The sequence below is a fragment of the Brachyhypopomus gauderio genome, chromosome 15, assembly GCF_052324685.1.
Source record: "Brachyhypopomus gauderio isolate BG-103 chromosome 15, BGAUD_0.2, whole genome shotgun sequence".
In the NCBI taxonomy this organism is placed as follows: domain Eukaryota; kingdom Metazoa; phylum Chordata; class Actinopteri; order Gymnotiformes; family Hypopomidae; genus Brachyhypopomus; species Brachyhypopomus gauderio.
In genome coordinates this window covers 4,199,629-4,217,085 of record NC_135225.1, presented here as the reverse complement: position 1 = coordinate 4,217,085, position 17,457 = coordinate 4,199,629, and the positions used below count along the sequence as shown (strand labels likewise).

Below are 17,457 nucleotides of genomic sequence, written 5' to 3'. Positions count from 1 at the left end.
ATGTGCAACCTATTTTTAAAAAACTGTCAAAGAAACATTCAGTGCACAGGAGAAATCTCTTCATTTGGTAAATGAAGCACATGCCAAATGAAACACAGGCCTAAAAGTTCTATAAATATCAATCTGAGATCATTAGATATTACAGTCCAATGATCAATGATGACAGAAAATAAATTTTACAGTTTTGAATACTGAACATGATGAAGGATTATTACAATAAATACATGAAAAGGTTGGAGTTCATAAAAGCAGGTAAGGCAGTTGGATATTTAAATGAAAGGTAGACTCATTTATGAAGCATCCATGAAAGGCAGGATTAAGGTCAGGGTCAGGACTATGGCCTGAAAAAATCTGAAAATCCCCCCCCCCCAAAAAAAAAAAATCACAGCTTGAGCATAAGCTCTACATGTATTTTTAAAGAACCTAGTTAGCATTTGGAAGTCAAACTGCGAAAATACTACAAGAAACTTAAGATCATGCAAGATAAAAATCATGTTCACCCTTTATGCTCTCCAACCATTCACTTTATAATAATAACAATAATAACAAATAGGGCGTCTGCACAGGGTGTTGCATTGCTATGTTAAGATGAGACCTACAGGCTGCTCTGCTCAAGCAAGGAGTCGTCTGTATTTGAGCCATGGATTAACTTGATCTATACTTGACCAAACAATACTAGAGGAATCTGGCTCACAGCTTCAATCTATATGACCTCATTATCCGCCCCTTACAAAGCAAGGCACACTGGTATTCAGTAATGTCATAAATTTAAGGTCAGTATTTCATCACTTGAAACTATTGCCACCACTGCCAGTTTAGCAGGACTTTTTAGAGGTTTAAACCAACACAGGCTTATGTGCATAACTTTATGGCGGGAGTTTACGTGTCTTCTGGTTCTGCTCAGTGGGGAAGGCAGAGCACAGCTGTAAATCTGTCCCAACACAAGAACACATTACTGCATTACTTCAACCCATATTCAAAACTAAAGCAAAACAATGCAATTAGCTGAGTGATGCGGGTATTAACGAGCATAACCAGCACTTCCTAGGAGAATAATCAACACGACAAAACGTTTTATCATCATCTTCAAACAGCATAAAATAAAATCGCACCCCTGTGGCAGCTGCCACTGAATTACCCAGCTTAAATGTAATGTGCCACATTTTGTCAATTGTGATTTTTACACCCCAATCAAAATTTGTCCTCCGCTTTTAATCCATCTGTGCAGTCAGAACACACACACACACACACACTAGTGCTTACTAGGGGGCTGTGGATCACACGTGCCCAGAGCGGTGGGCAGCCCTAGCCCGGTGCCTGGGGAGCAATTGGGGTTAGGTGCCAGTCATGACCTCAGGTCTGGGAATTGAACCCACGACCCTCCAGTCACAAGACCAGGTCCCTACCACCAGGCCATGACTGCCCCCATTACATTGGCACCTTGATAACCCAAAAAAGGTGTGAGCAGCAGTTGAGGGAGGGGGGGGGGGACTGGAGTGGCCAGATACTGGCGGGTCTATTTTGCTTTCAGAGCAATCATCGCCTCCTTGTTGTCCTACGTTGTTAGCATGTCCCTTCATCTGCTGTGGGGGCCACACCTCTCAGTCGGTCTCCCATCCCTGTCAGCGTACTGGCTTTTGTCAAAATTTGTAATGGGCAGCCACTGATCCCATTCTATTTAAGAAGAACTCGACAGGTTTAAAGGACAAGCTTCACATGTAACCTCTCTCCACTGAATATTTATGCGCTCCCTGAATGGCTGGCAGTTGTTTAATCATCGGAGAGCGCCTGTTCCTCCTCCATAACCCTGACGCCAACAAGAGGTTTCTAACCCTCGTCACCTTTACAATGGCGCTCCGCTTCAAACCCAGCTGTTGCCCAAAAATAGCCGCTGCTTTTTTAATACTTGGCCATCACTTGAATGTTACTGCCTGAATTCTGTTCTGTGCTGACTGTAGGTGAGGCAGGGAGGGGGTTCAAAGGCTTTAGTCTACACAAGCCTGTTCTGTCACAAGCTTTCACTGCTGTAATTGAGAATGAGCTGGACATGTTCAATGAGCAAAGTGATGGGCGCAGAGCCAATAACATCCAATCTCCTGAAACACTGAATCTCCTGAAACACTGAATCTCCTGAAACACTGAATCTCGTGAATCACTGAAAACATCAGTGCCTTCTCACACAAAACTACCGTATCACCAGTTCTTTTACAATAAAACAGACTATTTTCATTTCATCATAAATTTTCAACATATATTACAAGAGACATCTGCACTGATATTTAGTTTACAAATGCCCTCCAGATCTTGATATAATCTAGCCCATTTTACAATCTATTAATGACAAAAGTTTGCAAACTTATTTGCATATTAATATTAATTTTAACAGTTTTGAACAGTCATCCAAAACATTGAGTAAAAACAAATTGCTTTTAAGAGATGGACAACAAGTTTTGATGCTTGTGCCATGAAAACAGAGTAGAGATCAAAGCCCTAAAAACAGCAACATGTGATTTGCATACTGTGATTGACAGTCTCTTTTCTAGAATATTCTAGAAACAAACAGCTTTGTTTCAATTTTATGTGCCAAAGAGATTGTCAGTTTACATCTGTGTGTGTGTGTGTGTGTGTGTACACAAGAGATGTTGAGAGTGGTGAACCAAGACCAACAGTTGGACTTGAATGCACACAGCAGTGCCTATCTAATTAGATATGTGTATTAGAATGTTCGTGGTCACAGGGCCCTTATGGGGCATGAAATAACAAGCAGCTGTGTGCAGTGTGTGTGCACGTGTGGAGAGGAAGGTTTATTAGCCCTGTCCATAAAGGCAGTCTGGGATTCACACTAGGACGCCCTAGGCTTAAGATCTGAACGTCACACAAGGCACTGCCTCTGCAATACTAATATTAGCCCTTATTTCTGCAAACCCCCCTCCAACACCTCCCACTCCCTATCTGTCCAGGCTAAGCCCACGATTGGTCTCTGGACACTCAACACAACCTTTCTCCACCATAGAGCTCCTTACTGTCAGTAGAAATGCATGGAATCTCTGATGTAACACTAGATCAAGGATTTGTCCACAGACAAATAGAAGTATCACTGTGTGCTTCATCTGGTCAGATTTCTCAGCGGTTACCTCCTTGACCAGATACAGCACACTGTGCCATTTACAATGTTTAGGTAGCCATCAAAATCAGAATGAGTTGCAGTTACCTGTGACTCTTTTGTCCAAACATTCTGAAGCAGATGGTAAATGCTACTGCCACAAAGCTTGAGCTTAAATTTTGTGCATATTACAGTCAAAAGTAACCCTGCCCCTTATATCTCTAACTTCTGGCATTCACATTTGAGCACACAAGCTATAGGCATAAGTGCTTTTGACATAACCAAAGTAAATTATTTATCCTTAGTTATTTTAATACTATATGTATAATCAGAAGACATATTGGACAAAAAAGCATCAAAAACATATACATTTTCTTCTATGCTATTTGGAACCCGTTAATAAAATTTTTTGAAAAGCTCAAGACACTTCCTGAGTCCCTAAGGGCAAAGCATTGAGATCTGAAGGCCAAGACCTACAGAAGTCAAGCATACACCTTTTTTTTTTTGGGGGGGGGGGTCTTTTTCTCTGTATGGTAGGAATGTGTGTGAATATACACATATACATTGTTTTTGCTGTTTTGTTACTCTTTAAATGTGGCATTTGTAGTTCATGATAACTTCGTAGTTTCCTTTTGTGTGTGTGTGTAAAATGTATATGTGTATATAAATGACTCAATAATGTTTAATTGCTGAGTAATTATGCGGGAAGACGCACAGAGATAAAACAAAAAACATACATTTTCAACATTTGAATAAGTATACAACTTATTCACCATCAGCCTCATGCCAGTATTTACCCATAGAGAGAGTTAACCACTAGCTCTGGGTTGCATTCCCAAACAACACGACTCTACTCCAGATGACCACTAATCCAGCAGGACTGGGGCTGTACTGGCCTCACAACATCCACACTCTCTCTTGATCAGAAGGAACTCCATATACCACAATTCCCTGCGGCCACTTGGGATGCTGCATAACTTGGTTAATCCACACCCTTGCACACACAAAGACAAAACTTGGCACATCCAAAAATTGCCAATATCTATGTGTTTCAAAAATCACGCAGAGATTGGAGCTGTGTTAGCATGAACCTCCAGAAAAACAGAAAGATGCTTGCAGGCAAAGATCAAAACCAGACCCACTCCTCAGATCAGACTGTCCAGGATTTATGACCATCTCATGAAAATATGCATAACAGAACTGTATAGCATAATAAGACACTTGTATGTTAATGGACGACATTCTTATTAGCCAGTTAGACCTATACTGGCTCAAGACTGAGAGACTTTTTAAGTAACATTCAGGAGACACTAAAAAGGATTCACGTAATACTGACAAGGATCCAGATGAAACTGATGTGTGCTCAGTCAGACAATGTCTACTTATTGTTTGCATTAACTTTCGATGTCTCAAAAACATCCAACAGTTGTCCTATATTTATTGACTCTTGTTTAATTGAACTTCAATTCAAGATAGGATAGGATAATTTCAGTTTACATGAGGGCGATATTAATTCAGAAATCCGAAAGTAATTAAGCAGTCTTGTTTGTTCAAAATCATTTGGCGTGTTGATGAGGGATTAGAGCAGACCTCAACAGAAGCTGAGTGTAACTTGAGGAAATTTGCATCTTATATGCTCTCTGTACAAGGAGCTCAATTATTCTGAGCGCAAATTAAGTTGTGGGATAAAAATCTAAATTTCCCTCAGTGAGCTGTGCTTAGATACTACTGCATGCTTTAGAAAAAAATTGCTATGCACAAACTTATGTATTCATCGATATAAGCACACTCTTCATATTACAACAAAATGTATAGGGGACAAAAAATTCTGGAAAAACACTACATTTCAAACCTGTCAAATTCCATAGTCATAGATTATTTTATACGATTATGAAGTTACAGTTTTATCTCCAGTAAAGAAAAGTGTTTTAACCTGAAACACCGCAGCTAGCAATTTCAGCTCTGCGATTTTTTTAGAGAGCCTGTGATTGGGGAAGCGCATTAGCTTGAACCTGGCAGCAGGCATCCATCTCTCCACCTTCTCTTCTCCCGATCTTCATTCCCATCAGCACATACAGACCTCCCACCATTCCCCAAAATTCCCTCCCCAACATCACACTCTCCTCCCCCAGTGGCCATCCCCAGTCCCGATGGATGATTAATGGTTGCGTGGGGCCTCTCCGTGCAGTCAGCACATTGTTGAGGGGCTCTGAAACAGGACAACAGTTGCAATCGCCTCCTCACACCGGGCCTAAACCCCGCCTGTCAGTCGCCGGTTAGTGCCTTATTAACTGGCCAGATTTACAGCTACTAACCAGAGCTGGGTGGCTGCCTGGCTGAGAGGGAACATTCATCACCGCAACTGATGGAGCATTTTACTACCACGGCACACGGGCCACGGTGAGCTCGTCTTTAGTGCGACACCAGCGTACACTACGTGGGTGATGAACTTTCCAGAAGGAACCACGACTCGCCAAGTTAACAAAGTGCTCAGGCTTAACTAAGAAAGCAACGTCTTCAGAAACATCACCATTATGAGCTACACACCACAATTTGTACAAGGTGTGTTTTCCAATTATATTCTCCTTCCATGTTTGTTTCAAACGTGGTATTCTTAAGTGGAAGCTTTTACAGTAAATCACTAACTACCCACTGACATGCATCGATGCTTTATAAAGAGAAAATCACACATGTTCATCAATGGGGGATCAATAGAGTTCAGTTACTTTCATGTCGGATCACTCTAGCGTAGACAAGGCCAGATAAAGAGCTGATGGGTTGCATGGAACAGTTGAGAATCTCACTGTAATGGAAACCCTGGGCTCCTGTTTTGGCCCAGTGGAAAGAAGGTCTCTCTTCTCAGGGGACAGCAGTTGTAAATTCCTTCTAGTCAAACTCTTGCTATTTAATAGGTCAAGGTCTCCATCTCCACCCACTAGCATTTACATTGACAGAAAAATACCTTAAGCCCTCATCTTAGCAAAGAGGGGATAATGATAATGCTCACGGTCTTACATGCATGTCAATGCACTTGCCACAGGAGACATGTTGGTTGTGCCACACAAATCCCAACACTGCTTATTAATGAACAAGATAATACAACAAACAGTCATCAAGGATGTGAATAAATTTAACTTAAAATAAATTGTTGATATAAATGAATCATTTAAAGTAAGATTAAATTTTACCCTATCTGAATATTCAAATACATAATATTTATCCATTAAACTATTTACTTTATAGCTTTCAAAAAACTAACAAAAATATCTTAATTCTGTTTTGTAATGGTTTGGTTATAAATCAGCAATGAGTCAGGTATTACAACCCCCCCCCCCTCCCCCCCCCAACTGATATTCAGTGTTTCTCATCTTTGACTGTACCGTCAACCCTAGTTAAGTGTCTAATATATTTTTTTCTTAAGCAAACTAATGATGACTGTTCATTAATCTTTGTGTGCAATTTATATGCTGAACTAAGTGGCTTGTGAACTGGTACAGGAAATCATTATTGGGTTTCTGGCTATTTACTGGACATAAATATGAACCAGTTTGTTTCAATATGTAGTAATGCAGCTGTCTTAACGGCTCCCAGAGTCACTTATTAGCATAGAAGATTAGGGTTATTTTATCAACTCACTGTATGTGTGTTCATGTGATAAACATACCACATATGCACAATTTTCTTATTTGTTATTTTGATTTATGCTAAATATAATGCTACGACATGAACAAATGAGTCACTTTGTGGTAATTAAAAAGCCAAGAAGCTGTTTCAGATCCTCACAGTTTCAATCCAACCTTTCCCCAAAATGCTTAATAAGGCCACAATGATGCTTTGAGCAGTTTCCTGGAAAAATCCATTTGAGCAAAACTTTACTTACATGTCAAATGGGCACTGCACACTGTACAGCCAGGAATCGTGGAATTCAATTTTAAACTATTGAGCACACACAACTTTAACATCTTCAAAAGATTCACACAAGGGAATTTCTCCCCAGCAAATGCCACCATGGGTAAACAAATTTGCATATGTGGTTGACCGATCTGAGTTATGGCTCTTCCTCTTACTCCGTGTTTGCCAAGCTGCATTCTTACTGTTCATTTGCACAAGATATATGTGCTGATATCAAATAGCAAAGGACCAGAACAGGCCTCCAGAGTGCTGGGTACACCCATGTACTGAGTGAAACCTTCACTGGAGAACTGGCACAAAGGCACAGCTGTGAGCCTAAGACAGCTCACACTTGACCTTGAGCTCCACTAAAGAGTGAAAGAGTGCGAGACTGCCAAGAGAGACTTCAGATCACAGTCTACAACACATGGTTGGCTACATGCCAACCGAAAACACTGACACTAGTCAAGGGGACAGAAGGGGTTTTAAAAATTTTTAATAATACATTAATTAATTACAAAAAAAAGGTCCTTATAATGATATATTTCCAAAATGGAAAAATGTCACTTTTTCAATATACTAAGACTACTTATAATAAGGTATAACTGATATGCCAATTTAACCTCTAATTATGTTTGCTTCACATTCACAGCAAAGAGCAAAATGTGAGCAGGAGACATGGACTAATACTGTATCTGAAAGAAAACGTAACGTAATGGCAACTTTCTTACATGGAAGAGAGACGCACAAATGTTGCTCAATGGCACATGCAGCACTCTGAATAAGAAAGGCTCAGATAAAATGAGAGCCAAGTGTTCTGATCTACTGGCCTTTTTCAGGGGATAGAGAGATAATTATTATAAAGGTAAAAAAGTCAGTGATGAAAGCATCACCGTGATGCACATGCTACCGACTACAGTCATGAGGTTTAGGTGATTCTAGTCAATTAGGTTTAGGTGATTCTAGTCCATTTGAATTTTGTTAGTGTTAAAATACAGGAAATGGCCTGAAGCTTTGGGGGAGGGGTTGAGGGGGGCTAAAGGGTAAAAGAAAGCTGTCAATCAGATGGAGCTCTCATGTAGTCTTCAAACCTGTATTTGTATGAATAGAAATGAGGGGATTTAGCCCTTCATCTTTCTCTGCAAACGTGTCAAAAATCTGACCTTCGTTGTAGCAAAGGGGGAGGAGGAGACAGCAGTAAGATTTAAAGATTTAACGGGCTAAGGCTGAGGCTGGCCGCTGCATAAAAAGCCAAGAACGAAATAATGTGCGCAGGAGAACAGGGCTACATCTCCATGTCCTTTCTTCCACAGCTCTTCTCCGTGTTGCGCTGCACAACACTTTCACAGAAAATTATTCAACTTGACTCGGAATCTTATTCCGCTGTTTTTGTCCACATCTCAAATCCAGGATGTCTGCTAGCGTAGGCACGGGATCAGTCCTGCTTTGACCGGCGGCGCTCTTCTCTCAAACGTCAGATTGAGAGAGCTTCCTCCAGAAAAACAGCGCTGCAATCCCGCCCCAACATCCATTTGTCACCTTAACACTTGTTTGTACTTCCAGAGAAGCCCTGGATTAGCAAACGCATGCCTGAGTGGCTGCCCTTGTCGACAGTCAAAAATGTTAAACATTACAGCATCTGGATACTCAAAACTATATATCTATAGCTCCTTCTCGCTAGGTCCACAACAGAAAATATGAAAATTCCCACTACTAAAGTATGAATTTGAGATTATTAATAAACATGAAACATAGAAGATAAAAATAAAAGCACAAATAAGAATCAGAGAAAAATAAACACGAAACTTTGCCTTAAAAAAACATCACATTAAAAAGTGTGTTTGCCTTTAACTAATGCAGAAATTTACTTCCTGAGAAGCACCTGAGCCCTCGATCATTTTTGACCAAATCCCTTCAGTCATTGAGAGCCACCGGGAGCCACATTCCCAGCATGCCTACATTGTGCAGATTCATCAGTTTTAACCTTTTTTTTATTTGACAGCAGAAAGGATATACTTTGTTTTGGAGATTTGGTGAAATAGGGGGTCTTCTCTGTATCAACTGGACTAACACCACAAAGTCAGTATACTTGCATCCACTAGTATGCCAAGAAAATAAACTGGTATTCAACATCTTATTGTTAACAAGACCAAGTAAGAATCTGGCCCTGACTGTACATAGCTGGGGTGGAAAACACAGGAGCCATGTCCGAAACCCATGACTATACAGGCTACTCTTTGTCTCAGAAATACACAAAACATTCCTGTTCCAGAAGTGGAAGAAGAGACAACATTTCCTTTCCCAGAACAATCCATCTCCCAACCTGACAAGTCCCACTGCTATATTTACCCAACCAAAGCTGGAGATGATATACTTACAGCTGCGTGCTGCCGCCCAGCTCCACCTGCTCCTGCCAATCACAGGGCCAGTACAAGGGGAAGAGAACAGAACGTTTAAGGCGGAGAAAGTGGTCAGGAAAACACTGTGGCTAATCCACATTTCCTTTGGCGGAGTCCTTTGGTGTTGGAGGAGATAAAATAACTAGTGTGAATGCAACAGGCTTTCATTCAGCAGGCAGCTGGGCTGCTATGGACCATCAGTTTGTGAAACATGACAAAAAAATAAATAAAATTACACTACCAAAGAGGTGAGGAAAGTTTAGAGTTTAAAGTAGAGAAGTCAACTTTAGTCAGCTCTGAGAACATGAATTGGTATCTTGTAGATCCTCCACACTTTACTAAAGACCCAAAAGGGTCATCTCAACAGGCATTTAACAAGCTACAAGTTTTTAAAGAAAAGTAATAGATTTTATAAACGCCAAAGGCTAGTTAACGCCACAGGTGCTTTTACCCCATTATCTTATCAGGACTGAACCACTAATTCAGTGCCAAACCAATAGTCTTCCATAACACTAACCTTTCATTCTAACAGTTCATAGGCTATTGTGCAGTATCCCATTTTTTTATTAAAATTATTTATTTACAGATCAACTTTATACTTACTCTGAGAGAAATATCAGGATTACTGATAACGTTCCAGTCACTAAAGGAACTAGCAATCATAACTGCTGGGTTTCAGGATGATGAAGCGTGGTAGATTTCTTCCAGGGCCCAGACACAGCCGTGCCTGTCCATCTAACCGAACTCCCCAGAGATGACCCAGTGGGGGACTTGGGGTAATGGGACTTCCTACGCTCACTCTCAACGTCCCAGAGACTCATTCCATCCCTTTAACTCTATCGTTACTACTCACTTGCTTCTGCTCTAGACCAAGGCTCTATGACGCAGATGCTGATGTTGAAGTCTAAAAAAGGTAAAAAAAAAAAAACATCCAATGCATTTTGATCTGCTCTGACTGTGAATATGCTCGGGGCGGATTGGGACAGTACTATCTGCAGTCTTTGATTGGTCATGCAATGTATTTAAAATTAAACCAATAAAATAAAACCAATTTAATATAAAAAAGCACACCACAGAGCTGAGAGTTGTTCATTTTCCCTCACATGGTTAATCTTTTAAGATTCTGTTAAAAATGCTCAGAGCAGGGCACAAAACAGCTTGAAGTTATACTGAAGCATAGCAGATATCCACAAGTGTAAACGCTCTCCCTTCTAAACCACATCCTGCATCCAAACCTTTTTTCTAAAGACACTTCCATCAAACATTACTTTCTATATACAAAATAATAGACAGGCAGGGAGAGGCACCTCTTTGAAGAGCTGCCAACAGGTTGCTTAGTACACCTGGACTTTGTTGAAACTTTTAGTTGCTGATTACTGAGCCCAAGATAGTCATATAGACAAGATGCATAGTCGGTTTACACTAAATACTATAATAAAAATAAAACTATCTATACAGGTCAGTGGCCTTGGGAGAAAACAGGAATTTGTGTGGAAAATCAAAAAAATTGAATCTGGTTTGACAGAGCACGGTGCAGAATACATGTGCTAACTCATAAGCAGTTCTACAACTGTGCTCTCATCAACATTCACTTAGGTAGTTTGCCTCTGTTATAACCTTTTAACAACCATTTTTGGTAAATCCCCTTGAAACTTGAAAATGTTAAATTAGCCCGGGCTAACACGTACAATAGTCCAAACACACTGCAGTATATTCTTTGTGCTTCAGCATCATACATCATCAATAAAGTCAAATTCTATCACTACAACAAAATCCCAGTGATGGACAGAGGTTCACAAACGCACAACTGAAAAAACACCAGGGAAAAATTATTTTTTTCTCTTCGCTGACTGTCAACAGACTAAGGTCAACAGAGACAGGTCAGCCACTGTGTCAGTTGGGTCACAGCGAACGAACTGGGCAGTCAAGTGTTCTCCCACTATCTTACACAGTCATCGCATAACACTGCTGAGACACAGCTGGACGACATACAGCAACAAGCTATACGAAACCTGGAGAAGGCACATACGCTAGGCCTTCAAGCCTCTAACCATTAGGAGAAATTATAATAAATGAAATTAATGCGGCATCTACAAAACTCTGTTAGCTTACTTCTCCCGTAAAATAACCAGGAAAGCAAACCGACTTTTTACATCTACTCTGATCAGCTGAAATTACAAAAAAAAAAAATGTAATGCGTAATAACCTGTCAATATGATGTCTGTTAAAAATGTTATACATACAAAAATACCATACTATTTTGAGGGCATGTATTATTCTAATGATGATGTATTTCTACATGTATATCTGTATTCACATCTGTATTTATATTTATAGTGCTGCATTCCATTCTATACATGGCAGCCCCATATGTTTATGGTCTGTCAAGCTCAATGTTTTGATGCACAAATGTAGTTTATACAACAGCAGCATAAAATTACAGTAAAAAACAAATTTATACTGAAAACAGCACAAGATAAAGCTGAATTCTTCAAGCTCCCCTTGAAACCATAAACATCCCATCAATTATCCACAGTTTGAGACTCAATTTAATATTGATAAACTACAACAGAGTAAAAAGGTCTTAAAATGTTAGTCAGATCCATTTCGTATCCCTTTTAGTAAAATTCCCCTTTATAACCAATAACAAGCCCTTTCTAAACCTTGCACTTACGGTAAGAAAGAAATTTTATTATATTAAATAGAGGAACACTTGCACAAGACAGTCTAACATTTACTTTAGCGGTCCTGTTCATTATGAGGCATTTAGATAACTAAATGAACAAACACAGATATAGTTTCCATGGGACCTCCAACAATCATGAGGTGGAGTAAAAGTCCAACAATCAGACACTAAGAAGATAATATTGACTAACCTGAAAATGCCAACCCCTTCCTCAGTGGATATATGGCACACCTGATTAAATATATTTTTACACTGTTGTGCCATGGGGGCACCTTCATGAATATTAAATATGTTTAACTCAGTACCACCTAACAAGTGGGTCACTGACATAGGCATGTTCTCAATAAATTCAAATCAGAGTCACTAATTCCTTGCAAGTAAGCAATCCTATCAAGTTACCAGCAAATAAAGTAATTTACTAAAGTAAATAACAGAACATTTTTAGAAACAAAATGCTCAAAATGCTTTTTTTTTTATTGCCTACCTTTAATATTACTGAGTTTCTCCTTCAAGTAACTGAAGCTGTTGAGAAGTGGATCCTGTTCTTCATCCTGACAGAACAAAGTCATTTTTAATACTGTCAGTACTTCTTGAACCCACAAACTAACAACTTATACAGTGTATACAAATGTATGAGAGACATGTAATCTGGGTTTACACTGAAACTACCTAGCTAAGCTAAAACTCATCTCTGGCCTTGATCAAGACAAGAGCTCAAATCTCTACTATCCAATAGGATCAAGACACAATTTTCATTGTAAACCAAATACTATGGGCCAATTTGGGGCTAGTACTTAATAAAAAAAAGTATTTTTAGAAGAAAATGGAAAATCACTAGTGATGGAATGGTTTAGGCAGTCTAGTTAATTTAAACTTTAGTTAATTTATCCCAATAAACATAAAACATTTGGGTAACCTAACTGTGGTTTTCTACAACAGAAAAATCATATATAGATGTATAACAACCATCAGTACAGTTAAGCAATATCACGAAGAGATAGATCAGAATCTTTATGCTAAGCTTTTCCTTAAAACTGAAAAAAATACAAAGAGAGTGGATATAATTGAAAAAGAAGTGTGGCCTTCTGGGCGGAAAATCCTAAATATCAAAAATCCAAAACTGCTCCCCGTCAGCTGGTATGACATAATACCAATTACAATACCAATCTTTTAAAGTCAACTCAGTTTCTATAAATAATACAAAATAAATAAGCAAATCAAAACTTACCAGTGGTGTATGGGTACTCCATCTGGAGTTTCTTTTGATAGCACCAACAACTGTTGAAATTTCCCCTTGAACGATGTATATGTTTTTGTCCACCATTGTGAATCTAGAGGCAAAACGCAGTTATGCTACAGACATTTTCATGTAAGCATCATTAAAGTGACATCACTACAACTGTTAAATAAGGAGGCCTAGCAGGGACAGCAGTCATCGTGTTGCTCCTGCTTTATGAAACAATAGTGACTGCACTTTGTTTGTAACTTGTGTATTCGTCTGTATAATTTGTTTTTGTGTAATTTGTGTGTTAACGGGCCGCCCAATGGAGGATGGGTTCCCTTTTGAGTCTTGGTTCTCCCAAGGTTTCTTCCTATTCCCCACCATCTAGGGAGTTTTTCCTTGCCACTGTCGCCTTTTGCTTGCTCATTAGGGATTTGGACCCATAGTATTGTTAACCTTGTAAATCCTGTAAATTTGGTGTGTGTAGTTTAGTAGTTTAGTTTCAGTGTTTATATAATGAACCTGATCTAACAAAAAAAAACATTTAAATCATCAGTATGGAAGAAAAGGAGTGTGCTGAGTAAACACTGTTCTCCTCCATCCCAGCTGACATACAATGACTTCAGACACGAACCACACAGTCACGAATCACACAGTCATGAAACAAGACGCTGGCCAAAACAGATTATGTTGCAGGCCATCAGAATAAGGTCAGTGCTTTGCTAAATTAACCACCGACAACACAGATGGCCACATCTCCCCATGTAACTTATCACCATAAAGTCTTATTAATAAACCTGTAGGTCCCGACAGGTGTAGGAGTCCGTTTGGTGTGTCACTGTTCGTCCCAACACTGCAGACGTGTACACCTCATTTATAATGTCTTAGCCAGCTAGCCAGCCATGCTAGCCTCAACAGCACACCGCTGGGCTTTAGCAGAACAGGCCCAGTTTGACAGCTGACGAATACAAGCGAGACCTTATCTAAACACATCAATTATTCATCTTCGTGGAGCACACTGCCTCTGTAGTTGTGTTAATTCACCAATTTGACAACAATGCTAACCGACTAATGCTAACGCTAACAGGCTAATGCTAATGCTAACCGGCTAATGCTAATGCTAACAGTATATACGTGTGGCCGCTGTCAATAGCCAACTTCAGAGGCTTCACCCCAGCTAGCATCCAGCTGGGTCAGTCGAGTAACTTTACTGAAATCGAAGCAGCAAAAGTGACACGTACTGATTTTGAACATGAAACGCGCAGAAGTGTCGAGAAGTGCGAGGAACACTTTTACCTGCACAGCTGCGGGACCAAGATGGCGTCCGACACCTTGGCTGGCTAACTAGCTAGCAGGCTAACAGACTGGCAAGGCCCCTGGTGCGAATGGTTGTTTTATTGTGTCTCGGCGCGCATAAAAGAAATGACAGTAAGAGAGAAAAAAAAGTGTTGCACTTTAAATTTCACGTCATGTCCCAGATTTCCTTGAGTTGCGGTGGGCTGTCAGTGATCTTAGGCCGGGTTGGCGTGCTGCACAAGTAAACTAACTGACGTGGAAAAGACTGGAGTGCAACCTAACGTGACGTTCGGATCCCTGACTGACAGGCGTGTCGGCCAATCGCATGCGCGTATAATTTATCAAGGCCGAAAAAAACTGTATGATTTTTAGAGCACACGTTTCCAAAAAAAGTGACGGTGTGATTTTTGAACCAAAGAAGGTTTCATACGTACGCGGATCTTCGGGGGTAAAATAAGTCCCGCGGGCAAATTAGGCGGGTCGAGCGCCTAAAAGTTAAGGTTGAATCCGTTAAGGTTGGTTGAAAGGGAGGCAATGACGAGGACGCGCTGCAATCTGAATGCGCGTTGACGTCAAAACTTTCGTTTACTTTCGTTTAATGGACGTCAAACAGGACTATCAATTGGATAACTATACCGTGGGGAAAACAATAAATTATATTATATATTTATATATTATAACGGCTTATACATAAAAACTGTAGTGTAAAATTCAATCTAAAGGTTTTTAGAAAAGTAGACTAATCATAAAGATAGATTTTAAACAAATGGTAAACACCTGGAATCATTATCAACATCATATCTTTGAAGTCCATTATAAGACTACATTGCATTGCTATAGTCGAGTCCCCAGTTAAAGAATGTGATGGCATGGCATTACAACTGATCTGTAAGATACTACACCTTGAGCAATTTAAAATGCCTATGGTCGTGTTATTTATACAAAAGCTAAAGGCAACAGCAATAGTTGTTAAATATTTTGTGAAATAATTGCATGTAGGAAAGAAACAACTTGCATGTAAATATCATTCAACACAATAACATTTAAACAAAAGCAGATTTTTTTAGATGGTGTTGCTATGTATCTCATTCAAACAACTGGGACAACTTCATATTTGAGCTTTCAAAGGCATAGGGAGTCCGTGGACGTGTTGATACCACCAGCAGCCGCAGCCAATGCCGACTCCTATCTGAGGCCCATCATCTACAAAGGAGGGACTGCTTGGCCTAGAAATATAACTATAAACATGGACTGCTACCAGCTAGATAGCCCAATGGAGGATGGGTTCCCTTTTGAGTCTAGATCCTCCCAAGGTTTCCTCAACCTCAGATGATGTTCTTTCTGATGCACAATGTGTTTAGGAATGACCGAAAGCACAGATTACATGCTGTTTATTGAAAGAGTAGTCAGGGAGAAGACTCAAGATCAATATTTGTTACTTGAATCTTAGCAAGACCGATTGCTTGTAGGTTCACCTGTAGAGTTCCATTCTACAGTTATTTCAGTGCCACAGGTGGGACTGCATGGTACTCCCTTTAACCCTCAATGCCAGCATGTCTTTACCAAAAGCTCGAATGCCAGTCTGCAACCAGCATGCACTTCTTGCTGGTACTCTTTCTGCAGAACAAGTTCTCAGTAAAGTATGTACAGTTTAATCCTAATTAATAAAATTAGGGCAGTCATGGCCTGGTGGTTAGGGAACTGGTCTTGTGACCGGAGGGTCGTGGGTTCGATCCCCAGGCCTGATGCCATGACTGAGGTGCCCCTGAGCAAGGCCCTTAACCCTCAATTGCTCACTTGTATAAAAATGAGATAAAAATGTAAGTCGCTCTGGATAAGGGCGTCTGCAAATGCCATAAATGTAAATGTAAATCCTTTGGTGTTCAAGTTATTACAAAGAAATCAGAAGTTATAAAGTTCATTATTTGGCTTTTATACAGTAAGTAACCTTCAAAACGTTTACTTCTGTGAACCTCAGATGAGTTAATGCAATGTAAATCAAATATTTTTATTGTATCTAAATAACAATATATATTGACAGAAGAAAAGGTATCATATATGTGTGAATCTTCAGGGGTAAAGTGCCGTATAGGCAAATTAGGCAGGTCAAGCGCAAAGTCCTATGGAATCCATTAAGGTTGGTCAAAATATTTTTAGAGTACACTGTATGAATTTTGTATGTAACATGGCTACCTTTCAATTTTGAGTTCACACAACTATGCAACACACAACTTCTGTTACAACAGCAACAGAATGTTTAATAACAAATGAATGTTCTGTTAATTTACCATTTCAGTTCTAATGAATTCAATGATGTTAAGGTTACTTTTGTTACTTTTAGACTAAAACCAGTATATTGTCTGTATTTAATAGGCAGAACTTAATATGCAGAACTTAATATGCAGAACTTGGATTTTCCCAAGTTACATAAATTACTAACAATTTAGTTATTCACAATCAATCTCCAGTTTTGTCCTGCATTGTTTGTAATTGATAATGCTATTTGCAATATGAAATGAATGTAGCCTATAAGAAATCGATAAGGACGTATGAGAACATGGAATGATATGGTGTACACTGTGCATTGCCTACCACTAGAGACCTCAGTGACTTTAAAGGACCTTTTGAAAATGTTATTCAAAATGCAGTCAAGAATAAGCACTAGAAAGGCACCTATATAAATGAAGCTGTCAGTTTTTATATGTTGGAATAATGCTCCTTAAAACCTTAATGTTAGCCTTAGATTTCAAGCGTGGTTGAAAACTGTAAAATACTAAATATATCCTCAAACACGTACTGAACTCAGCAAAGATAGTTTCCAGGTACTACATAAATACTACATTTCAGACTTGATTTACTG

The 17,457-nt window shown here is 39.5% G+C and overlaps 1 protein-coding gene across 4 annotated transcripts in view; it reads right to left on the bottom strand.

Moving 5' to 3' along the window:
- The window catches only part of gbf1 (golgi brefeldin A resistant guanine nucleotide exchange factor 1), a 58,614-nt gene extending 43,741 nt beyond the window's left edge, over positions 1-14,873 (bottom strand). For all 4 annotated transcript variants that reach the window (XM_076975197.1, XM_076975198.1, XM_076975199.1 and 1 more), the window contains exons 1-3: positions 14,598-14,873; positions 13,308-13,410; positions 12,564-12,630 (exon numbers count right to left, since the gene is read on the bottom strand). In XM_076975197.1, the coding sequence (XP_076831312.1) occupies positions 12,564-12,630; positions 13,308-13,403 (163 nt within the window). In that variant the 5' untranslated portion in view covers positions 13,404-13,410; positions 14,598-14,873. The remainder of the gene's footprint in view (positions 1-12,563; positions 12,631-13,307; positions 13,411-14,597) is intronic.
- Between the last annotated feature and the right edge of the window lie 2,584 nt (positions 14,874-17,457).